General features: G+C 42.6%; 1 protein-coding gene across 4 annotated transcripts in view; it reads left to right on the top strand.

Moving 5' to 3' along the window:
• Positions 1-26939, top strand: part of patj (PATJ crumbs cell polarity complex component) — a 355365-nt gene that overhangs the window by 259321 nt on the left and 69105 nt on the right. For all 4 annotated transcript variants that reach the window (XM_067990267.1, XM_067990266.1, XM_067990265.1 and 1 more), the window contains 4 exons: positions 14502-14600; positions 17556-17648; positions 21348-21422; positions 25326-25455. In XM_067990267.1, the coding sequence (XP_067846368.1) occupies positions 14502-14600; positions 17556-17648; positions 21348-21422; positions 25326-25455 (397 nt within the window). The remainder of the gene's footprint in view (positions 1-14501; positions 14601-17555; positions 17649-21347; positions 21423-25325; positions 25456-26939) is intronic.

Here is a 26939-nt window from a genome sequence, read left to right as displayed (position 1 = left end):
AAAGTTTGATTTGGTTGGCTATGTTTAAAATATTTTGAAGAAAAGACGTTTGAAAAAATGCTATTGAAAGCTGTACCATATATTGAAGCCGTTAAAACAATTAGGGCCTCATTGGAAACAGGTGTAACATTCCTCTGTTATTGCTAGATTTGGAAAAGGTATCTTGCAGGTAAGATGCTTGTTTTAAAAAAAAATCATGGCTGTGGCTGAAATTCCCACTGATGCTCTAATCCATCAACTTGTGTGATCCAGTTTGTCAGTCCTTTGGATAGCTTGTTCGGTTGTGCATCTTACAGTAATAAGGTATCTCACTGGGAGAAGGAAACTGAAATGAGCTCTTGCCTCTCAGCAAGCACATCAGCTGAGCATTGCAAAACATGCATTGGATTTTTTTCAGAGTTCTAAACTCCTTTCTTCACTTCCAGCTAAAAGAACATGTGAGCAAGTGAGAATCCTTAAAGAATAACTGTCACTGAGTTTCATAGTGAAGACTATCTGCTTAATATGCCACTGATGGTTGCGAAGAGGATAATCTAGTTGGTCATAATGTATTGATTATATAAGAAATGTAAAAACTGACAGTAAAAGCTTCTACAAGTATATAAAAAGGAAGAGGGTAGCTAAAGTAAACATTGGTCCCTTAGAGGATGAGACTGGGGAAATAATAATGGAAAACAAGGAAATGGCAGAGGAATTGAACAGATATTTTGTGTCCCTCTTCACGGCAGAAGACACTAATAACATACCAATAATAGTAGAAAATCAAGGGGCAAAGGGGACGGAGGAACTGAAAACAATCACCATCACTAGAGAAAAAGTACTAGGTAAACTAATGGGTCTAAAGGCTGACAAGTCCCCTGGACCTGATGGCTTGCATCCAAGGGTCTTAAAGGAAGTGGCTACAGAGATAGTGGATGCATTGGTTATAATCTTCCAGAATTCACTAGATTCTGGAAAGGTCCCACCGGATTGGAAAACTGCAAACGTAACACCCCTATTCAAGAAGGGAGTGAGACAGAAAGCAGGTAACTGTAGACCGGTTAGCCTAACATCTGTCATTGGGAAAATGCTAGAATCCATTATTAAGGAAGTAGTAGCAGGACATTTGGATTCTCATAATACAATCAAGGATAGTCAACATGGTTTTTCGAAGGAGAAATCATGTCTGACAAATTTATTAGAGTTCTTTGTGGAAGTAACGGGCAGGGTGGATGCAATATATTTGGATTTCCAAAAGGCATCCGATAAGGTGCCACATAAAAGATTACTGCACAAGATAAGAGCTCATGGTGTCGGGGGTAATATACTGGCATGGATAGAGGATTGGCTAACTAACAGAAAACAAAGAATCAGGATAAAAGGGTTATTTTCAAAATGGCAATCTGTAACTAATGGGGTGCCTCAGGGCTTGGTGCTGGGGCCTCAACTATTTACAATATATATCAATGACTTGGATGAAGGAACAGTGTCTTGTGGCTAAATTTGCTGATGATACAAAGATAGGTAGAAAAGCAAGTTGCGATGAGGACACAAAGTGTCTGCAAAGGGATATTGACAGGTTAAGCGAATGGGCAAAAATTTGGCAGATGGAATATAATGTGGGAAAATGTGAAGTCATCCACTTTGGGAGGAAAAATAAAAAAGCAAAATATTATTTGAATGGAGAAATACTACAAAATGCTGCAGTACAGAGGGATCTGGGTGTCCCCGTACATGAAACACAAAAAGTCAACATACAGGTGCAGCAGGTAATCCGGAAGGCAAACTGAATATTGGGCTTTATTTCTAGGGAATGGAGTATAAAAGCAGGGAAGTCATGCTACAACCGTACAAAAAAAACTTGTTTAAAGAAATAATAACCTATAGACAAAGATATCCCATTTTTGTCATAATCTGTGAAAGAAATTTTAAAGAAAACTAGTGCTTATTTAAGGTACCGCACCAGGCTAGTGAAAATGTGTTTCTTTTTCCCCCTCTTTTTCTCCCCTCTTTTTTTCTGTGCTCAGGGGATGGTGACACTGACAAGACCCCAACTATTGCCCCTCCCGAAATGCCCTGAGACAATGGTTGGCCACCTTCTATATCAATTGTTTTCACAACTGAGTGGTTTGCTTGGCCACTTCAGAGGACATTCGCAGTCAGTCACATAGGGGGTGATTTTAAACCACAAGAACGGGTGGGTGGGAGCTGAAAATAGTTTTTTTTGGGTCGCAACCGCAAAATTTTCGGACTTCGCATTACCAGTGGGGAAGCCTGTACTTTTACGCACTGATGTTAAACCTGGAAATAAAGCCAGGTTGCGGTTGCGACCCAAAAAACAACTATTTTCAACTCCCACCCGCCCCCATCCCACCCGTTCTTAGGGTTTAAAATCACTCCCATATTGTGGGATTGGAGTCATGTGGTGGCTAGACCATGACGAGGCGAGAAGGGTCTTAGCTTAAGAGTGATAGATGAGCTGGGAGTGCCAGGATTTATCCCTAGTAACTACATGAGCAGTATTACATTTGCACAAATCAATCAGATCTGCAGAACAAGAGGAATAGCTATGGACTTTTTAAATTATTTATTTAGAAAGATACTGAATAGATAAAATATTACAATATTATAAGTTGTTATATAAACACTCAATTGAGACATTATTATGTCATTTTCCTGACGTGCAGAAACCTAGAACCATATTTAAGAGTCTTCAAAGTAAGCTACTGAGAAATCCACATGGATAAAGTTTTAAAGATGTCACAGGTAAAGTGGAATCATAGAATGGTTACAGGACAGAAGGAGGCCATTCGACCCTTCGAGCCCGTGCTGGCTCTTTGTAAGAGCAATCCAGTTAGTCGCATTCCCCCGCTCTTTTCCTGTAGCCCTGCAGATTTTTTCTCTTCAAGTATTTGTCTAATTTCTTTTTGAAAGCCAGAATTGAATCTGCTTCCACCACCCTTTCTGGCAGTGCATTCCAGATTATAACTGCTCGCTGCGTAAAAAAGTTTTTCCTCATGTTTCCTTTAGTTCTTTTGCAATCACCTTAAATCTGTGTCCTCTGGTTCTCGACCCTTCTACCAGTGGGAAAAGTTTCTCTTTATTTACTTTATCTAAACCCTTAATGATTTTGAACACTTCTATCAAATCTCCTCTTAACCTTCTCTTCTCTAAGGAGAACAACCCCAGCTTCTCCCGTGTATCCATGTAACTGAAGTCCCTCATCCCTGGAACCATTCTAGTAAATCTTTTCTGCACCCTCTCCTAGGCCTTCACATCCTTCCTAAAGTGTGGTGCCCAGAATTGTACACAATACTCCAGTTGTGGCTGAACCAATGTATAATAAAGGTTCATCATAACTGCCTTGCTTTTGTACTCTATGCCTCTATTTATAAAGCCCAGAATCCCATATGCTTTCTTAACTACTTTCTCAACCTGCCCTGCCACCTTCAACAACCTGTGCACATATACCCCCGGGTCTCTCTGTTCCTGTACCCCCTTTAGAATTGTACCCTTTAGTTTATATTGCCTCTCCTCGTTCTTCCTACCAAAAGGTATCACTTCTCACTTCTCTGTGTTAAATTTCATCTGCCATGTGTCCACCCATTCCATCAGCCTGTCTATACCCTCTTGAAGTCTATCACTATCCTCTTCACTGTTCACTACACTTCCAAGTTTTGTGTCATCTGCAAATTTTGAAATCGTGCTCTGTACACCCAAGTCCAAGTCATTAATATATATCAAGAAAAACAGAGATCCTTATATCGGCCCCCGGGGAACACCATTGTATACCTTCCTCCAGTCCAGAAAACCACCGTACTCTCTGTTTCCTGTCACTTAGCCAATTTCGTATTCATGCTGCCAAATTAGCTAAGTTTTTTTTATTCATTCATGGGATGTGGACGACTCTGGCAAGGACAGCATTTATTGCCCATCCCGAATTGCCCTTGAGAAGGTGGTGGTGAGCCGCCTTCTTGAACTGCTGCAGTCCGTGTGGTGAAGGTTCTCCCACAGTGCTGTTAGGTAGGGAGTTCCAGGATTTTGACCCAGCGACGATGAAGGAATGGTGATATATTTCCAAGTCGGGATGGTGTGTGACTTGGAGGGGAACGTGCAGGTGGTGTTGTTCCCATGTGCCTGCTGCCCTTGTCCTTCTAGGTGGTAGAGGTCGCGGGTTTGGAAGAAGCCTTGGCGAGTTGCTGCAGTGCACGGTACACACTGCAGCCACTGTGCGCCGGTGGGTAGTGAATGTTTAGGGTGGTGGATCGAGTGCCAATCAAGCGGGCTGCTTTGTCCTGGATGGTGTCGAGCTTCTTGAGTGTTGTTGGAGCTGCACTCATCCAGGCAAATGGAGAGTATTCCATCACACTCCTGACTTTTGCCTTGTAGATGGTGGAAAAGCTTTGGGGAATCAGGAGGTGAGTCACTCGCTGTAGAATACCCAACCTCTGACCTGCTCTTGTAGCTGAGTGACAGAAAAGTGCCATGGGATCTTTTCTGTCTACCTGAGAAAGCAAACAGAGCCTTGGTTTATCGTCTCATCTGAAGGATGGCACCTCCAAACAGTACAGCAGTCTATCAGTGCTGTACTCTACTGTACTGAATTGTCAGCCTAGGTTATGTACTGGAGTGGAGTTTGAACCCACAACCTTCTGACTTGCAAGCGAGAGTGCTACCAATGAACGCTTTCATCTGGTCTGCATTTTTACGAAAATGTATGAGTTCCTTCACATCTTGGCAATGCAACATCGAAACAGGAGTAGGCCAGTCAGCTCCTCTAGCCTGTTCCGCTAGAAAGATGTGTTAGCGGATTTCTCAGTTACTGTCACAACTATGAGTTGTTAATCCATCAACAATAACTTCCGCTTGATTCTAGCCCGAGTGGTTTTAAAATAGCAAGTTTAATAGATTGACTTTCAACAGAGCTGCATTACAGCTGTCTTCAACATTATATTCAACAGTATTATAGTTATAATACAACTGTCTACAGATTACATTAAATGACAAGCAATCAATACAACCTGATGGACTTCAGACCGTACCCTCTTGAGAGCTCTAACTTTTGGAAGGGAGCATGCCCTATCTTTATACTATTCGGCTCCGTTGTTCTGTGCGTGAGCACTGCTGGTCTTATCTCATGATTGTAAGTCCTCCCAACGTGCTGACGCCACGTTAGCAACTCAAGTTGTTTTACATAACGTAGCTAATGACCTCAACCTCAATCTCTGTTTACAAGCTGTTATGTTCCTCTGAGGAATGCATCCTTCTTATCTGAGTACAGCCCCCCCTTTTTTGGCCTTGCACGGTCCCACCAATGTCGGTTTCCTAGCAACCACATCTCTTGTTTTGAGGTAAATCACCTTCTGGCGTTAATATTATCTATTGTGTGATCTCCCTGATGTTCTGATGTGTGAGCTGTCCTTGTTCTCACAGAGATGCTGAACTTTTGCCCTCCCATTTTCTATGCTTTTTTAAACCATATTCTTACATTCCCTCCTCTTGAACCTGAGTGGAACCACTCTGATTCAATTATAATATGTAGAAACTGGCCATTTCTTGACCTTTGGGGTTTTCTTTATTCGTTCATGGGAGGTGGGCGTCGCTGGCGAGGCCGGCATTTATTGCCCATCCCTAATTGCCCTTGAGAAGGTGGTGGTGAGCCACCTTCTCCAACCGCTGCAGTCTGTGTGGTGACGGTTCTCCCACAGTGCTGTTAGGTAGGGATTGCCAGGATTTTGACCCAGCGACGTTGAAGGAACAGCGACATATTTCCAAGTCGGGATGGTGTGTGACTTGGAGGGGAACATGCAGGTGGTGTTGTTCCCATGTGCCTGCTGCCCTTGTCCTTCTAGGTGGTAGAGGTCGCGGGTTTGGGAGGTGCTGTCGAAGAAACCTTGGTGAGTTGCTGCATTGCATCCTGTGAATGGTACACACTGCAGCCACGGTGCGCCGGTGGTGAAGGGAGTGAATGTTTAGGGTGGTGGATGGGGTGCCAATCAAGCGGGCTGCTTTGTCCTGGTTGGTGTCGAGCTTCTTGAGTGTTGTTGGAGCTGCACTCATCCAGGCAAGTGGAGAGTATTCCATCACACTCCTGACTTGTGCCTTGTAGATGGTGAAAAGGCTTTGGGGAGTCAGGAGGTGAGTCACTCGCCACAGAATACCCAGCCTCTGACCTGCTCTTGTAGCCACAGTATTTATATGGCTGGTCAAGTTAGGTTTCTGGTCAACGGTGACCCCCCAGGATGTTGATGGCGGGGATTCAGCGATGGTAATGCCGTTGAATGTCAAGGGGAGGTGGTTAGACATTCTCTTGTTGGAGATAATCATTGCCTGGCACTTGTCTGGCCCGAATGTTACTTGCCACTTATCAGCCCAAGCCTGAATGTTGTCCAGGTCTTGCTGCACATGGGCACGGACTGCTTCATTATCTGAGGGGTTGCGAATGGAACTGAACACTATGCAATCATCAGCGAACATCCCCATTTCTGACCTTATGATGGAGGGAAGGTCATTGATGAAGCAGCTGATTATGGTTGAGCCTAGGACACTGCCCTGAGGATCTCCTGCAGCAGTGTCCTGGGGCTGAGATGATTGACCTCCAACAACCACTACCATCTTCCTTTGTGCTAGGTATGACGCCAGCCACTGGAGAGTGTTCCCCCTGATTCCCATTGACTTCAATTTGACTAGGGCTCCTTGGTGTCACACTCGGTCAAATGCTGACTTGATGTCAAGGGCAGTCACTCTCACCTCTGGAATTCAGCTCTTTTGTCCATGTTTGGACCAAGGCTGTAATGAGGTCTGGAGCCGAGTGGTCCTGGCGGAACCCAAACTGAGCATCGGTGAGCAGGTTATTGGTGAGTAAGTGCTGCTTGACAGCACTGTCGACGACACCTTCCATCACTTTGCTGATGATTGAGAGTAGACTGATGGGGCGATAATTAGCCAGATTGGATTTGTCCTGCTTTTTGTGGACAGGACATACCTGGGCAATTTTCCACATTGTCGGGTAGATGCCAGTATTGTAGCTGTACTGGAACAGTTTGGCTAGATGCGCAGCTAGTTCTGGAGCACAAGTCTTCGGCACTACAGCCAGGATGTTGTCAGGGCCCATAGCCTTTGCTGTATCCAGTGCACTCAGCCGTTTCTTGATATCACGTGGAGTGAATCGAATTGGCTGAAGACTGGCTTCTGTGATGGTGGGGATATTGGGAGGAGGCCGAGATGGATCATCCACTCGGCACTTCTAGCTGAAGATGGTTGCAAATGCTTCAGCCTTGTATTTTGCACTCACGTGCTGGACTCCGCCATCAATGAGGATGGGGATGTTTGCAGAGCCTCCTCCTCCCGTTAGTTGTTTAATTGTCCACCACCATTCACGACTGGATGTGGCAGGACTGCAGAGCTTTGATCTGATCCGTTGGTTGTGGAATCGCTTAGCTCTGTCTATAGCATGTTGCTTCCACTGTTTAGCATGCATGTAGTCCTGAGTTGTAGCTTCACCAGGTTGGCACCTCATTTTTAGGCACGCCTGGTGCTGCTCCTGGCATGCTCTTCTACACTCCTCATTGAACCAGGGTTGATCCCCTGGCTTGTTGGTAATGGTAGAGTGAGGAATATGCCGGGCCATGAGGTTACAGATTGTGCTGGGATACAATTCTGATGGCCCATCAGAATTGTATCCCAGCATGGATGCCCAGTTTTGAGCTGCTAGATCTGTTCTAAATCTATCTCATTTAGCAAGGTGATAGTGCCACACAACACGTTGGATGGTGTCCTCAGTGCGAAGACGGGACTTCGTCTCCACGAGACTGTGCGGTGGTCACTCTTACCAATACTGTCAAGGACAGATGCATTTGCGACAGGTAGATTGGTGAGGACGAGGTCAAGTAAGTTTTTCCCCTCATGTTGGTTCGCTCACCACCTGCCGCAGGCCCAGTCTAGCAGCTATGTCCTTCAGGACTCTGCCAGTAGTGGTGCTACCGAGCCACTCTTGGTGATGGACATTGATGTCTCCCACCCAGAGTACATTCTGTGCCCTTGCTACCCTTAGTGCTTCCTCCAAGTGATACTCAACAGGGAGAAGGACTGATTCATCAGCTGAGGGAGGTAATCAGCAGGAGGTTTCCTTGCCCATATTTGACCTGATGCCATGAGATTTCATGGGGTCCAGAGTCAATGTTGAGGATCTCCAGGGCCACTCCCTCCTGACTGTATATCACTGTACCGCCACCTCTGGTTGGTTTGTCCTGCCGGTGGGACAGGACATACCCAGGGTTGGTGATGGAGGAGTCTGGGATGTTGGCTGAAAGGTGTGATTCTGTGAGTATGGCTATGTCAGGCTGTTGCTTGACTAGCCTGTGGGACAGTTCTCCCAATTTTGGCACAAGTCCCCAGATGTTAGTGAGGAGGACTTTGCAGGGTTGACTGGGCTTGGTTTGCCTTTGTCGTGTCTGGTGCCTAGTGGGCGATGCTGGGTGGTCTGTCCGGTTTTATTCTTATTATGACTTTTTTTAGCGAGATTGTACAACTGAGTGGCTTGCTAGGCCATTTCAGAATCAACCACATTGCTGTGGGTCTGGAGTCACATATTGGCCAGACCGGGTAAGGACAGCAGGTTTCCTTCCCTAAAGGGCATTAGTGAACCAGATGGGTTTTTACAACAATCCGGTAGTTTCATGGCCACCATTACTGATAATGGTATTTTAATTCCAGATTTTATTTAATTAATTGAATTTAAATTCCCCAGCTGCTGTGGTGGGATTTGAACTCATGACTCCGGATTATCAGTCCAGGCCTCTGGATTACTAGTCTAATAACATAACCACCATGCTACCGTACCCAGTTCTGAAGTATCAGCATGCTCTGTCTCTTACAAACTGTCGTTCATACACACACCGATACACGACTTCGCCGCCCTCCTATTAACACCATCCTTTTGCTAAATGTTTGGGAGTTTTATGCGGGTTATGCAAGATGGGACACTGACCATGCTTGGCTCCTGCTTCCACCCAGGTTCAATTTTCACTTTATCCCTCAACCATCTCTTTGGTCTTGCCCAAGATCGTCTTGAGTTTTCATAAGCGCACATAAATATATATATTGCTTCTAAGTTTCATTTGGTTAATACAGAAACCTATAGTATATCATAATATCAAGAAATCATGGACTTAAAAGATTCTCCAGCTCTCCTTTTAGTAATATCCACCTTGTGGATATTTTTGCTAAGTATTATTTCTCCCCAGGCCAATTTCATTGTTAACTGAAAGGAACCTAACCCTGAAATTTGGAAATCCAAATTACTATGTCCTTCTTTACTTTAATTTCAATCCCTCTGATTAGTACCAGTGTTTCCTGATTGTTTCATTAATTAGTCAGTTTCTCTCTGAAGCATGTGTCAGTGCCTTGTTTAAAAGATTTTCTCACTCTCCTGAACCACATTAACCATTTCATGTTGTGCTATAAGACCATAAGAAATAGGAGCAGGAGTCGGCCATTCAGCCCCTCGAGCCTCTCCACCATTTAATGAGATCATGGCTGATCTGATTTTTACCTCAACTCCACTTTCCCGCCCTTTCCCCATATCCTTTGACTCACTTGCTGATTAAAAATTTGTCTAACTCAGCCTTGAATGTATTCAATGACTCAGCCTCCACAGCTTATTGGGGTAAAGAATTCCAAAGATTCACGACCTACTGGGAGAAGAAATTCCTCCTCATTTCCATCTGAAATGGGCGACCCCTTATTCTGAGACTATGCCTCCTATGTCTGTTGTGCTGTTTTCAAGTAACTGAACGTATCTGAGGCCCATTCTTCAGCGCATCTTCTTCACGTATTTCAGCTTACTGGTTGCCTCACATGCAACATATCATATGTATTTTCTGCTGGCTAGTTTCTTTTTCCTCATGGTATTTCCGTATGTGTTTTCCATGGCACACGTCATATGTCCAGTAAGATTCAATCCAGTAAGATTCAATCCTGTAAGAGCAGTTTCTCTGTTTAAAGAGCGGTTCCAATAGCTGCCATAGGCCTTTGTAATCATGCCCTTCATCCTGGTCTCTGTTTCCAATTGATGGCAACAATCGTTTGTATCTTTCATGTCCACTGTAGCCATTCTTGGGCTTTCAGGTTATCTTATCAAAAGATCGGGGTGGGGGGTGTCTGGAGGTCTTCGCTTATCCTTCCCTGTATGGTCACGATGTCTCGGGTAGTGGCCAGGCTATCAAATGCAGTTATCTCATTGTTCAGTATAGCCAAGGTCACAAATATCTCCACGAGAAAGCTATTAATTAACTCTTCTCGACTACATTTTCCTGACTTTCACTAGATCGTACATTTATACCAGATGCCGAGGTGAATTATTTACCCAACATCACCCAGGACGATGACTTTAGAGAAATTCCTATTTGGTGGTGTAATTTCTCTGTGTCTATACTTATATTCTCAATCACTTCCTCTCATCCAATTTTACACATCCCATTATATTACCATTTCATCTCATTCTTGAGCCCTGGAGGAAATTTACTGTCCAATACAATATTTACAGTCTGGTCCAATATCTTGATACATTTTTTAATTTACTTTACTTAAATTCTTCTTGTACTGCTTTTCATTATTGTAATTTGAGAGCAGTATTGTTGGACTGACAGGACTTGTCAATGTACAGTTTTATTTCCCCTTGAAATACTTTCTTCCTTAATACACAGCATTGGATAGGAACCATTTAGACTGGACTTATTTTATTTTAAAATATAATTTGATTATCCTCTTAAATGACAGGTAAATTTTCCCTTATCGAGTGCTTGAACAGCAACTCACATCAATTTATCTTATCAATTCCAATTTAAGAAACAAATAATGTCCAGGCTTTGTGGTTTTATGGTAGAGACAGAAGTGCTTGTAATCACTTTTGGCAAAACGTTTCAAAAGAGGAAAAGCAACTTGGTCAAGGCTGATGATTGCTTTTCCTTCTCTTATGTAATTTTGAATTTTTGATAGGGTTTAAGTCTTAGTCCATAACATCACCATGCTGTGACATTTGATATCTGCCGATGTCTGCAGATAAGGCCTTAAATTCTTAACACCACTGGATCGTTCCTTGCACCAACACTTTTGCGGTCCCGAAAACCCATGATACCCTGTTTTAAAAGAAACACAGAAAATCCATTGTAGCTCTTATTGAGAGCCCAAGGGGTTAAAAGCAACAAACAATTCATTAATTTTCTTCTGTCCCGGGACCAGAGAGGACTCCACACATGTTTCCACGAATGAATCTAATTACCTCACTCCAGGAGAAATAGTCAGCAAAGGGAGCACAAAATTATGCCCAATATTTCCTGCTATCACATAGGGAATTATCCACTTACATTAAGAAACTTATTTTAAATAAATGCAAGGGTTGTTGCTTGGTGAATTAAAAACAGATGTCAGTGTCCTTGGAAAAGGCTTGGCAGAAATATAAACAACTCACACAGCGTGTGTCAACACAGCATTCACATAAATTTAAAAGAAATCTTTCGTGACAGGCAAAATAATATTTCAGTTTGTTCGGATTTTTAGTTAGTCCAACATTCCCAGATTGTTGTCATAGAGACAGGAGATTAAGTTTAATTTCTACCACTTTTAATTGAAGGACACGTTAGCCTTCACAGCTAAACAAAATCTTGTGTAAGATTACACAAAAGAGAACACAAAGCAGACATTGCGAAATGAAAGCACTAACGCAGGCTATTAAAACAAAGAACACATTCCGCAGCTAGTAATACTCTACTGATTTTTACAAAATTCCTTGACGGCCTCTGTCTGCTGTGAAAGGACTCATTTTAACTCCTCGTCCTCCTGCACAATTTCTTTCCCTCTTCTTTTGCTTAGAACATAAACCATCTGGTGCACTCACCGTGGTTATTTCTTTCTCTTTCTCTGTCTCTCTCTCTCTTTGTCTATCTGTCTGTCAGTCTGTCTCTCTCTCTCTTGCAGTCAACATTAGTTATTTTTAAACCTTTAAAACTTGAGCCCACCCAGGGACGCCATTATGTTAGTGGATTTCTCAGTTACTGTAGCAACTATGGGTTGTTAATCCATCAACAATTACTTCCGCTTGAATCTGGCCTGAGTGGTTATAAGTGGTTACAGATTACATTAAATGACAAGCAATCAATACAACCCGATGGACTTCCGACTGTACCCCCTTGAGAGCTCTAATCTTTGGAAGGTAGCATACCCTATCTTTATACTATTCGGCTCCGTTATTCTTTACGTAAGCACCATTGGTCTTATCTCATGGTCGTAAGTCCTCCTACCGTGCTGACGCCACATTAGCAACTCAAGATAAGCTGTTTTATGTAACGTAGCTAATGACCTCAACCTCCATCTCTGTTTACAAGCTGTAATGTTCCTTTGCGGAATGCGTCCTTCTTATGAGTACAGCCCCCCTTATTTGGCCTTGAACGACCCCACCAATGTCCATTTCCTATCAACCACATCTCTTGTTTTGATGTAAACCACCTTCTGACATTAATGTTATATATTCTATGGCTTCCTTGATGTTCTGCTGTGTGAGCTGGCCTTGTTCTCACAGAGATGCTGAACTTTTGCCCTCCTATTTTCAATCTTGTTTTAAACCATATTCTTACACGATGCATGTACCTACTGGGGCTGAAGAAGCTATGGAGAGTCAAAGGAAATAAGAGCTGATCTTATCGAACAGCACTGCGTCGAGATACCAATTTGTATTTGTTTAATATATGAACAGCAGCTACCTTCGCCCCTTCCTGCCTAACTTAACTCCAGAATTTTATCTTTGAGGCAGGAGACTTACTAACCGTGTAAGTAAATTCTAAATACAATAGTCAGAAAGATTTGAGCTAAAAGTAGCTTGAAGACAAAATACAGCTTTGCTGTTACTGAGCAAATTCTCATACTTTTATTTTTTAGGAATGACTTTGTGGCTTCTGACAAAGTGGAAATGTGTGATTGTGGCTTGGGTATTGCCAGTGCATCACAAGTTTAATGATTAAGATGAAGGAGCTCCCAACCAACCCTTCTCTCCCCACCCCCCCCCCCCCCCCCCAACAAAATCCTTTAATGTTTTCAACCAAAGCTTGCTGAAATACACCAGTTGAACTGCAGTTACTTTTTTTCTTCTTCTTTGGTTAAGGCTCTGCATTTTTCTCTCCGCCACCAAGTCAAACTGAGACTTAGTCATTGTTTATTAGTATTGCAAAGTACATACAAGTTTAACAACAAATTGTCTACACATCAAAGGAGTCAGGCATATACTGGTAAATCATCCAGTAAATTCTGGAATGGTAGATCAGGTCTAACTTAGCCCTTGGAGTGCTTTGGCTAAGCCTTGCACTGCAGCTAAAACTGGTACCGACTCACCACGTGTCTAACTGGTCTTTAGTGTAGCATTTGCTATTGGAGCATATGAATGTGCAATCCAATAAATGAAGTATAACATGGATGTAGAGTGAACAAATCCTGCAACTGCTCAGTAGCAGATTAGATATCATCTTTCCCAGACTGGCCTTGAATGAGGAGATGCTCAAGACCTAACTGGCTGGCATCCGTACCAGTCTAAATGGTGACCTAAATGAAATCCATGTCAAATTGGATAACTTTCTCCCAATTGGCAAATCCATGTGCACTTTGTTAAATTCCTCTTTCTGGATAACTGAGGGGAGAGGGCAATAAAAATATGCATGAAAGATACTTTTACATTGGAGTTTGGTTAGCTTGGATTATGGAAGAGGGTCCATGATTCCCTGCATTTCAATTGTTAAAATTCTTCCCCCATTCTAATGGCAGAATCGTAGACTCAAGGATGATGAGTTCCCAAGAGAAATGTAGCAGAAGGTACTTAATTCCAAACCTTTTTCATTTTATCCAGCAACACTGCCACAGGACAATACAAGCACAAGTAACATGTGTGGTCATTCTAAGAAGTTATGTAACTTTGGCAAGTTTTGTTGAATTTTTTTTGCACAATTCTGCAGAAGCCCTCAAAAGGAGGAAACTGGGTTATGCATTGGGCTAGTCATTAGTCTTTTATCTCAGGTGCATTGGTTCAAATCCAGGTCAGACTGATAGAATGAAAGTTGCTTCTGTCTGCTGGCTGCAAGTGTCCCCTGTGAAATGAGTTTGGCATGGGCCTACAGAGCAAAACTGCTCCTGATTTGGTTGGTACTCATTGCAAGCTCACCCAGAGGCCTCAGGGTGGATGGTGTGTGGAAAAATGCATCCGCTTCTGAGGTTGGAACAGAGACAATTATTGGAGCAGACATTGGCCTTGGGAGTGTTTGATGCTAACACCAGGTGAGTGAAATGGAAGGTGTTCCATTCCACAACACAAATATATCTCACCTTTATGAGCACAAAGAATAAACAAGAGAAAACACAACTCCTCTACAGTCCTCACATTAAAAAAATTTAGTAAGACTCTGCTCGCTTGGTTTTCTAAGGAGCATTGAGAATTTTTTCTCTGAATAGTGTTACTGCAATAATCCATAATCTGTGTTTAGAATCTAGATACCACAGAAGCATTGTCCTCCCTGGAACGATCATCCTCTCAATCAGATTTTTCAAGTTTCAAAAATGTACAGCATATACTCTTAACAAAGGTAAGAAAAGTGGTACAAATCAATGTGATTTTAAATTACTATTTTAAAACAGTGTTCTTATCCTTTGTAGAAAATATTCCTGATACTATAATCAGAAAAATGTAGGGATGAACTCCAAAGTAATTTCTCAATGCAATTTGATCTAAATTGGCCCAATTTTTATATGCTGCATTTTTAAAAAATTCACCCAGATCAGATTTCGGATATCACCTCTGTCTGTGTAAGTGAAGAGACAGGAATTGCAATAAATGACAACTGCAAAGCTGCAATGTAAAATCTAATATAAGAAGAAATGTGAATGCAAAGCTCAGATTTGAATTCCTCAAGTCTGGAAAAGATATGTTTGTCTTTGGTTTGTGCTCAAAGTACCTAACCAATCGAATAGTTTACTGACACTCACTGACTAAGCTCACGCCTAAAGAATGGCCATGATGTGGAGATGCCGGTGATGGACAGGCTAACCTGTCTGAACACCAACGACACCATTGATTGCTGTGATCGTCTCCCAGCCGAGATGTGATAGGGGGCAGTTGGATAGATTATCTGTAATCACCAGGCATTGTTCTCTGACTATATATGCTATGCGTTTTTAGAACCCTTCACTCACCTGACGAAGGAGGTAAGCTCCGAAAGCTTGTGATTTAAAATAAAACTGTTGGACTATAACCTGGTGTTGTGCAAGACCTTACTAAAGAATGGCCACTGAGGCTTGGCGTCAGCTTAAGCTAAAGATTGATGGAGCAGGGTAGAGGCGCATTACACAATTTGCAATATATATCATTCATGTAGTGATACTAGAAGGGATGATTTGTTAAAAGAAAAATGTAAAATCTCCAGAATAAATTTGAAGCATTTATAATTTAAAATGGATTCATTATTTTAGTGTAAATTTTGTTATTGAAGACTTTTTTAAGTCTTGCAATTTTTAAAAAATCCCTGGGGACGTCTGGATCCGATGTATGAATTATCCAGCAGCTGGCAACCAGAAGATGCCAGTTCTCACCAAGTCAACTGTGTCAAATATTCTACTTTGTGTGAAAAGACTGTCAATTCAATGCCACTGAATACATGTTTTCTCTTCGCTGAATCTCATCTCATTTATGTTACAGAGTTTATAGAGACAATTAGAAGGAGTTTCTAAAATGGGACCAGTTTATACCCAAATAGCTAGAAACAGGATTTACACTGACATTTACAAATGGAAGTGTACTATTTGCACCCAATTTTCCAGGGTCAGCTCATTGTCATAATTATGCATTGCTCCAGGTGTAGATTTATTCATGTGCAGGGAGAAAACTAGTGGTGCAAGTGAAAAATTGTGTGTCAATGAAATTTAAACAGATGGAGACAATTAAAGGGGAGTCATGATAGTTTGATTAAAAATTCTGAAAGCCTTTGTAAAGGCTTAAACTCCCTTTGAACCCATTAGAAGGCTGTGCCAAGGTTGTAGGGGGAGGTGACAGGAAAAAATTTAGGGAAAGTTAACCCAAGGTGCAAGCATGCGGCTGCAGGCAGGTGCTGGCGCATCCTCGCACCTGACCCCTGTTTAATGGGCACGGGTAAATGGGCAGCTCAATGACATTGGTTATTTATTAAAACATCAGCTCCTTTTTGTCCATGCCAGTAGTGATAGCAATAAAATCACCAACAAAAAGAACAGACCGCGTAAGTAATAAATAAATTAGAGCTGTCCATCCACATTGGAGGGCTGGCCATAAGGAGTAAATCTGACTCTTAAAAAATCTGGTTAGCAGATCACCTTTACTTGAATATATGTGTGTGTATATATAATATATAGGCCTCCTATTATGTAGTATTGGTACAAGTATAAATCGCTGGTAAGAAGCACAGCTTATAAGGTTGGTAGTGAGATTCCACAGGAAGGGCCTGTTGTAATGGTAACTCATATATTGTGCCTCACCTGTCAAAAGGTCACCATCCCCACAGCCAGGTTCCCTTTCCTCTCTCTCTGTGCCACTCCTGTGCAATTTGCCGGGATTGTGGTCTCCGTGTACTGTAGGTAGCGCTACCAGAGGCACTGAGAGGAGAGGACCGGGGGAGAGCCACCCAGTTTGTGCTGATTTTTGTCAGCTGCATACTGACTGGGTACTGAAAACCCTGACTGTCAGCATGAAACACAGATGGCTGTCATGTATGACTAATGTGGAAAATTACACAATGCAAAAATAATCACTGTCATGACATATTGAAAATGAGTCTTCATAATTTTTATTCAATCTTCTTTAACAAAATCATTTACTGTAATATATCTATCAATGTGACCTACAATAATAGAATGTATTTCAGTGTCTTGCTTCAATAAATAGAACAAGCTTTGGATGTTTGGAAGGACTTGTCTATTTCTTCTCTTTTCTTCTCTTCCCCGCACCCCCCACCCCCCAATCCTGCCATCCCATCCCATCCCGAAAGCACCGACTCCTATTCAGGTATAGTCACACAAGCACCAACCGCCCTAAGGTACTTCATCCAAGTAGCCATTCTTCATGTATAATGTTAGACGGTGAATGTTGCCAGGTTTTTCAATCTTGGAGGGAAGGCATGGAAGCTAATCTCAAGTCTGTCCCCACCTGAGATCCCTACACATATGCTTTTCAGCAGGAGCCTATGGCTTAGTGGCCATGAGTTAAAACCCTGGTTGATTTCTCTCCCACCCGCCCCCCCTCCCCCCCAGTTCAAGGGCACTGAGGCCAATTGCGGTGCTTCTACTGCCATCCCTGCTGATATCAGTTAACAATACAAACCAGGATTGTACGTGGGACTTTCTGATCTGTAAGGCAAAGTTCCACTGGACAGTATATATCAACTGACCCATCGGGGAAGTCTAGAGCATATTATTTGACAAGATGTTGCATGCTCATTTATTGAGTTGCAAAGTGTTAAGCACTCAAAAGTAGTCTAATTGTAAAATATCGACTTCTAAAATCTTATTCACAGGACCAGAGTGGCCTTGGTCTGGCTATCAGTGAAGACAACACGAGTGAAGGAGTCATCATTAAAAGCCTTACTGACAATGGAGCAGCAATCAAGGTATAAAAAAACTGATTTCAATCAATTCAGCATTTCAAGTACTTGCTGTTTGGTCAGGCAAGTTGGAGCTCTGACATTGAATCCTTACACTATATGCTGATCTTTGTTCAACAATATTCATTTTTTTTATTCGTTCATGGGATGTGGGCATCACTGGCGAGGCCGGCATTTATTGCCCATCCCTAATTGCCCTTGAGAAAGTGGTGGTGAGCCGCCGCCTTGAGCCGCTGCAGTCCATATGGTGAAGGTTCTCCCACAGTGCTGTTATGAAGGGAGTTCCAGGATTTTGACCCAGCGACGATGAAAGAACGGCGATATATTTCCAAGTCGGGATGGTGTGTGACTTGAAGGGGAACGTGCAGGTGGTGTTGTTCCCATGTGCTTGCTGCTCTTGTCCTTCTAGGTGGTAGAGGTCGCGGGTTTGGGAGGTGCAGTCGAAGAAGCCTTGGCGAGTTGCTGCAGTGCGTCCTGTAGATGGTACACACTGCAGCCAGGGTGCGCCGGTGGTGGAGGGAGTGAATGTTTAGGGTGGTGGATGGGGTGCCAATCAAGCGGGCTGCATTGTCCTGGATTGTGTCGAGCTTCTTGAGTGTTGTTGGAGCTGCACTCATCCAGGCAAGTGGAGAGTATTCCATCACACTCCTGACTTGTGCCTTGTAGATGGTGGAAAGGCTTTGAGGAGTCAGGAGGTGACTCACTCGCTTTTTAATGTTAGCAAGAGCAAACAGCACTAATTCGGAACTTTTAAAAGTTCACTCCACTATGGTTACAGCTAATCTGCAGCAGGAGCATAGTGATGTAAGACTACCACCTTCTCACACCATTGGCCAGAATTTAATCCTAGTCAATGTCTTTTGAGTTATACTACCCAATTTGTTTTAATGCTAAGCTGTAACAGCTTTGCATAGTGTAAATTCTATGGTGTAACCAGCCCTCTTGTTGCCATACCCAGATTGATGTAACAACAAAAACAACAACTTGCATATATATAGCACCTTTAACATAAAAGTATATCCCAAGGTGCTTCATAGCGATGTTAGGAAAAAAATGGATGCTGAGCCAAGATTTGGAGGAGTGACCAAAAGCTTGGTTGAAGAGGTGGGTTTTAAAGGGGCTCTTACAGGAGAATAGAGAGATGGAGAGGTTAAGGGAGGGAATTCGAGAACATGGGATCTAGGCAGCTGAAGGCACGGCCAACAATGGTGGGGTGGTGTATGCATAAGATGTCGGAGTCAGAAGAATGGAGAGTTTGTGCAGGGGTTATAATGCTAGAAAAGGTGACAGAGATAGCAAGGTGATTTAAACATGCAGATGAGAATTTTAAATTTGAGACATTGTTGGACCAGGAGCCAATGTAGATTAACAAGGACAGGAGTGGTGGCTGAGTTTATGGAGGGTGCAGGATGAGAAGCCAGGTGAGCATTGGAATAGTCAAATCTGTACAAGGCACGGATGAGGGTGTCAGTGACATGTGGTGGGGTCAGGGTGGAGGCGGGCGATGTTACAAAGGTAGAAGTGGGCTGCCTTTATGAAGGATAGGATATTATTGGGTCAGAAGCTCAGCTCAAGGTCAAACAGGACACATAGTGATGCAAGGACAATGGCAGGGATGAACCTAATAACGTGGTAAAATTGAGGATTGTTCTATGCAAAATAGAAAGCCTTAGATGAGACCAATTGGGGGTGTCCACAAGATAAAATTCCCTTAATTAACTGGAAAAATATTCTTAGGGTGCATTTACACTACAAGTTTAGGATTAGTGTGAGGCAATTTTGGCTTCTAACTGATGGTAAACTTGTGTTGTGTAAATTAGGTGTTATGACCTGAATTGATTCTAAAGTGAAACAGCGTGAGACTCCCTCCTGCTGTAGTGTCCTACAGTACTCCCTCATTGTACTTTGCTCCGGTGTCAGATTGGGCCCTCACTCCAGATTTGGGCTGCATTCACACTAAAATTACAATGTTGGTTTGAAGCAAAACTGTAGTTTAAGTGCAGCCTTAGATCTTGACACTTGGATATTTTGATGTACTGAGGATGATTTACATATTGTTAGCCCCCCAAATCAGTTTACAAATGAGGTCGTAGAGGTTGGAAAATCTGGTGAAGTCAGTTTCGTTGGATGCCTCCTGCTGAGTCTTCCAGTCGGGCTGGAGCGGGCAAGAGCTTCATTAACCTATGTTAAGGAGGGTGGGAAAGGGCACTGTACCATTTTCTGGCCCACAAGTATGCTGTGCACTGAGTCCCTAGCACGCCCATGAAAATCTGACAGGTGGACCTGCGGGAAAGAAGGCCCATAGAGTTAAAGGCAAGCAGAAATGGCCTTTGAAAGGCCCTCCTTGTATTTTTTTTTTAGCTGGTACTTAGGTTTTCATGGCCCTTTGTGCCAGTTGCTGTTAACTTTTTTGCCCTGAGCTCCCATTATCTGCACCAGGGGGTTTGCCACTAGGAATCTTTTAAGTTGATGTGTTTGGATGAAAAGAGGAGCTGCAGAAGGGCACCAGGCAGATCAGGCTGCACGGAACATGCTCTGTGTCTCCCTCCTGGCATCTGCACCCCCACACCTGCAGAGAGTGGCAGCGTACCTCAGTTTGGCAGACATTATTGATGGAGGCTCCTCTTCCCAAAGGCAGCTGTGATAATAGACCTCCAATGGCATCACAATCACCTTACAACCCTTATGCTGGAAGGTTCTTCAGAAGCACTCCATGAAAGATCTGCTTCTCTTATCACTGGTGTCATCCCTAGACCCACCTGAATTTTCACCCAGAATTGTGAATAATGATGCAAATGAGTTAGACCGCAAAATTGAGTGCCATTGGTACTTCAGAATCGGATGGGTCGTAAATCCATTAAAATTAGAATTGCTTTACACCTGAAGACAAAAATCTCCCCCACACTATTTATATGAGACAACTGAAAACCTCAGAGAGAGGGCATTATTGGTGATGTTGTTCTCCGACATAGTAATTAATGCTTCAAAAATTACAGAATAGTCTATATGTGTAATTGGAGCTGTTCTATTGGGGCTGAAAATGTGTCGCCATTCAAAACTTGAGTAGGAGTCTGCCAGAATAACCACATATTCCACTAGGACCCAGATTTGCTGGGTTCTGGTCACAGGATGAAGTATCCTATACGGCCTTTTGGAGGTGAAAGCTCCACCATTCCCTACACGGTTATTGATGTAAGGAGGAGGCGGGGGGTGGGGAGGTGAGGGGGTGCTGGGGTAAATTCTCCTTAAGTTGGGATTTTCTGCAGCCCCAGTCCTGAGTTGGGACTTGGCATAGCGTTGGGCAGGTACACGTGTCTTTCACCAGGCACACCTTGCCGACAGGAGTGGATGTGGTGACCTTGTGGAGATCCAGGCCAGGATCGAAGCCTTGACTTCTAAGGATGTGAGATACCAATTTATCTTTATAAATTACATGCAACTTCCAGACATGTGGGGGAGAGGAAGGGGGCCATTGTACAAACTTTGATGAAGTCAGCAGCAGAGGCTGCATCTTCCCCCTACCCCCATGGTGGATTTTCTATATTATTGTTTTATCCAGCTTCAAGTTTATTAGCGGGACAGAAAACAAATAAAGATATAGTAATGTCTTCCTGCATGATTTTCTTATTTTTTTTAATTATAATTACTGACTACTTTTTTTTTTAAAGTTCTCTTATGCCAACTTATTGCAATTTATCATTTTAGGGTGGAAGAATCAAAGTAGGCGATAGAATTCTGGCTGTGGATGATGAAAGTGTAGTGGCACAGCCTCCAGAAAAGGTAATCATATGATTAGTTGTTTAACAACTGGCCTCAGGGTTCCTCTTGTTTACAGATCACTATTTTCTGTTCCTTCAGAATGGCGTTGGTTGATCAAGATCCCCAATGTACATATGTGTAAATGCTGTGTAATCTATCAGCTACCATGACCCATTGAAGCATGTAAGCTTTGCACAAGATAAGAAAAAGTTAATTTTTTAAAAATTGATCCTGACAATTTATATGGATTTCGGAGGTCTCTTGCCATAACTCTGGTGAGAGACCAACAGAACCCCCAGGGAAACAGTAGAGACTCAATTACTCTCCAGGTTTCTGCCATTTCCATTTTTTTCACTGCCTTCATTAAGCAGAACAGCCCTCATGGCATTTTCTCATGTCAATCCTGTTGTTAGTATGGATTCTAATATTGTAAAGCATGCTATTCATGGTACTTATAACTTAATGCCTGAAGCATACAGATAGAAATCGAAGGAATAAATGAAGGACCTATTTGGTACCATAGAGAAATGGCTATCCAGCTCAAAGACACAGGGTCTCGTAATGTATGACACGGTCAGTTTTGCGTTGTTTGCCAATGTAGATAGGTTACTCCTTACCTTTGCTCAGCCACAGTGAATGGGATACACTCATGGAGGCTGGAAGACACTGGCTGCTCTTGCATGATAATACATAGTAGCCAGGTGAAGGACTGCCATTACATAAATGTCAAAGTTGCCTGAATTTGGGGACTGTGAATGACCAGTGAGATAACTCTGGCCAGAGTTTGACTGGATGATCTTGATTAGTTGCGGGTCTCAGAAGTAGAAGATTATTCCTCCATGTTATTCGATGCTTTAATTGGGAATGACATAGATACTGAGGATGTTATAGGCAAGCAGCTCAGGGAAGAGGAGATTAGGGCAATGCAGCATAGGGCTGGCCATATTGGTCTAACGCTGTTAACTTCAGAATTCGCTGACCAATTTTTACACTCGGCTTAGGGCTCTCTATGCTGAAGAAGGGGCGGGGGTGGCGACTAAGGTAATTTCAGGTGGGCGGGGCTTGCTGGGTCAGCTCTGAGCATTGCGAAGACAGGCGGGGTGACGGCAAACAAATTATTTTAGAGGTTTGACAGTCCAGGGAGGCCTGGATGCATAGAATTTCATAGGATGTATAGAACAGAAACAGGCCATTCAGCCCATCAGGTCTATGCCAGTGTTTATACTCCACACAAGCCTCCTCCCTCCCTACTTCATCTAACCCTTTCAGCGTATCCTTCTATTCCTTTCTCCCTCATGTGTTTGTCTAGCTTCCCTTAAATGCATCTGTGCTATTTGCCTCAACTACTCCTTGTGATAGTGTGTTCCACATTCTTACCACTCTCTGGTTAAAGAGGTTTCTTCTGAATTCCCAATTGGATTCATCAGTGACTATCTTATATTTATGGCCCCCAGTTCTGGTCTCCCCCACAAGTGGAAATATCTTCTCCTCACTTACTCTATCAAACCCTTTCATAATATTAAAGACCTCTACCAGGTCACCCCTCAGATAATACAAGTCGATGGAGAAGGTGCATCTGAACAACTACATCCGAGAGCTTGGGGAAGACAGAGGGAAAGCTCACTCAGCACGTCACAGTTTTATGTCCTATCCACAAAAAACAGGATCAGTCTCACCTGGCCAATTACTGCCCTATCAGCCTCCTCCCAGTCATCAGGAAATTGATGGATGGAGTCATCAATAGTGCCATCAAGTGACATCTAATCACCAATAATATGCTTACTAATGCTTAGTTTGGGTTCTCCCTGAACCACTTGGCTCCAGGCCTCATCACAGCCTTGATCCAGACATGACACAAGTGCTGAATGCCAGAAGAGAGGTGAGAGCAGCTGCCTTTGATGTCAAAGTAGCATTCGACTGTGTATGGCACCTAGGAGCCCTTGCTAAACTCAAGTCAATTGGGCTCAAAAGGAAAACCCTCCGGTTGCTGGAGTCATACCTAGTGCAAAAGAAAATGGTTGTGGTTGTCAGAGGCCAGTCATCATAGACCCAGGACATCACTGTGAGAGTTCCTCAGGAAAACATTCTCAACCAAAACCCTCTTCAGCCACTTCATCAATGACCTTCCCCCCCATCATAAGGTGACGAATGGGGCTGTTGCTGACTATTCCATAGTGTTCAGCTCGATTCATAACTCCCCCGATAATGAAGCAGGCCATGCCAGCCTACATCAGGGCCTGGATAACATCTGGATTTGGGTTGACGAGTAACATTGGTGCTATATATGTGCAAGGTAATAACCATCTTGAACAAGAGAAAGCAGAGGCTGTATACTGAGAGATGAGTGGCTCACATCCTGACCGCTTAAAGCCTCTCCACCATCTACAAGCTCAAATCAGGAATGTGATGGAACACTCACCACTCACCAGGACGGGTGCAACCACACAACACTCAAGAAGGTCAACACCATCCAGGACAGAGTGGTTTGCTTGATTGATGTCCCTGCCACTGGACTCAATGTCCAGGTTTAAGAGTCAATTGACTCATGTCAGACTCATTATGAATGGCCCCCTTTCATTCTGATAATGGCAGGAATTTTTTTCTTTGAACTCACAACTCAAGAAGGAGGGAAAAGATCGCCAGTTTTAATGACAGGCCTACTGGTGAATCATTGAAGAGGGAAGAAGTCAGAGGGACTGCCCTTCACTGGCTAGGAACACAGAGAAAAGGAAAAAGGGACACATGGGCAGTCAGCCAGTTAGGTCCAGGGGGGATGCCTGGCCTAGCGAAGGGAAACTCACTCATCACAAGCCAAGAGCCAGTCAAGATCAGAAGGGCAATGAAGAAAAACTAAGTGAAGCCGCTAATCAAGATAGTGTGCTATATTTTTATTGTTTTCGAGGCGGCTTCTGTAGTTAGTTGAATCAAGGTGAGATGTGATTCCATCTGTTACTCTGTACGTTCAATTTGTAAAATAAAGCAGCTTAACGATTCACATCTGGCCCCATCTCACATAAGTCTTTCAGTCCGCCTTTAGAAGGATTGAAGAAGTACATGTGAGGGCATGAGTGAAAGATGTGATATCCAGTTCAGATCACACGGGGTTACGCTTTAATATAATCAGATATTGGGCAGTTTAGGCACACTTCTGAATGTAAGATGCTTGGATCACTTACAGGAGTGACTAGGCCCGCTAACAGGAATTACTAGCACCACTGTACCTGAAAGAATATCCAGCAGACCTGAAACTTGTAGCACTTAGTAAGGTTAAAGTACTTCATTAGATTTTTTATCAGATTTCAAAAATTTATCGGCACTGAAGTTTCTCATAAAATTGGCATCCCTGTTTTTCATCTTCAAAAATGATTGAAGACTTTATTGTCATCGGGACTTCGTTCTTAAAAGAAAATTGTGAATTTTATAATCAGGGTGAAGGAAATTAATGTAGGGGAATAAAATGGTTTTCCTATTTTGAGTTCCCAGGTCAGACTGCACCAACTAGTTTAGCGGTAACCAATCTTGAACTGTATGAATTTGGTTTAAACTATAAATGAGTGGCTGATATGTTTCATAGCAACTAATTAAATTCTGGCAGGCAATGTAATTTGGTGTAAGCAATTTCATTTTCCCAACATAAGTACTGTTCACTGAGAACATTAATGTGGTTCTGTATTCTAGTTCATATACAATGAACACTGAATAAAATTTAAAAATTCACTTTTTTTTGTAAATAGTGTTGAGTATTTGAGGTATAAATTCTTATAGTAATGTTTCTTTTTGAAAATTATTCTACCAGGCTAGAGCTGTGTATCAATTTAATTTACCAAGGATGGCTGATTTGTTTTCCCATTCTTTTGTATTTTAAGCTCATTGAAACCAGATATGATGCATATTTTTATTCAGTATTTTTTGATCTTGTTCTAGGCCATTAATCTTCTGAAAAAAGCAAAAGGAACAGTGAAGTTGACCATCAGTTGTCAGGACAGGTCCCTGCAACCATCCCTGCCACCTCCACCTACATATCTTAACACAGATTCTGAGCTCTCAGATCACAGTAAGTACCTCTAACCTTTCCTTTTAATATTGGGGTAATTTAAGTCTAGAAGGTAGCTAGATACCTAAATGTATCTTTCAGTCCTAAATGAAAGGTTAATCTGTATCTGCCCATCCACTATTCCTTGACTAAATTGTGATATTCAACCCATTCACAAACCTGATGCATATGTTAGAAAGCTATTTTGCAAGTTCTGTGTACTTTGAAATTACAGTTAATACTTTTCTTTTTTCCTCAATCAAAAGTAATTTACATAAACATTTATTGAGTTGGATCTGCTTCATATGTGCATGATTTGTAGGAACATATAGCTTTGTAGAAAACAGAAAGTTCCCATTGCTCTGAAAGTAATGTGGACTCCTGCAGATTGTCTACAGGCACCGCATACCTAAGGTGTGCTGCACCTGTGAGGAAAGAGGCCTTGACGCACTCTCTTTGTAGGCCTGCCCACTGATGGGGGCCTATTATCTGAATCAGGAAGACCTGCAGCTGTTCTCCCAGCCACCAGAAGTTCCAAGTCCTTATGATCATCTGTTGAGGGGCAGGGTTTAAAAAGAAATTTCAAGTTGCCTGCAAAATCTTCAGGGTGAGCTTGAGACCCTTGCAGACCCTCTGGTATGTGAGGTTCTGGCACAAACCCCAACACCTGGTTTCTTCAGGCACAACACTTGCACACCCAGTGGTCCAACACGGAAAAAACTGCTTGGTCTGCGTCTGCTTCAGGCGCAGGTCCACATCTGCCCATTTGTGGATGCCAAATAAATCTTGGTGTAGCGAAGTTGTGGTGGAGACTTGACGTAATGGGTCTGGGCCCTTTTTCTTCTTTGCTGTGCTTGGGAACTGAGCATTACACTGGTGCAACAAAAGGGAAAACCCACCCTTTTTTTTTTCTAATAGCCATCTATTCAAAAAAATAGCAAGGCAATAAATATGGTACACTAAGTATTTTTTTCTACTATCTCATATAATACTTTCTACTATCTTTTCTATGACTATGATCATTGATTCTCAGGGTCCAATTTTTTCGTACTAATTTCAAACTAAAGTTAAGTACCATACAATGTTGATGATTTATAGATGATGTAGTGGCACAATGAATTTAGCAATACTGGGTACCATGGAGTGATGGAGCATGGGTCTCAACCCACAAATTCACTCATTATGAACTCCTATTGGCAGCTGAGTCACCAGAGCAGAGAATGGCACTCAAAAGACAGAGAGAAAACATTAGTCACTGTTGAGTCATTTTCTGATGCCGACATGGCAGATTCATTAAAGGATGTTACTTTATTGCCCTTTCTGAGAGAAAGTGCTGATAATGATGGCTAAAGGAAGTGCTACATCGAGGGAAGAAAAATAAATGACATGAATACTCCATGAATAGTGTTGAAATAGATAAGAAGTCTCAGTAAACATAACACTACATATGTCCAATTAATGCAGAGCAGCTATCAACAAAGCTAATAGGATTTTGAACTACATAG

Source organism: Heptranchias perlo, chromosome 9 (assembly GCF_035084215.1).
Source record: "Heptranchias perlo isolate sHepPer1 chromosome 9, sHepPer1.hap1, whole genome shotgun sequence".
Classification (NCBI taxonomy): domain Eukaryota; kingdom Metazoa; phylum Chordata; class Chondrichthyes; order Hexanchiformes; family Hexanchidae; genus Heptranchias; species Heptranchias perlo.
Note: the sequence above shows the minus strand (reverse complement) of the source record. Positions and strands in the feature narration are given on the sequence as shown.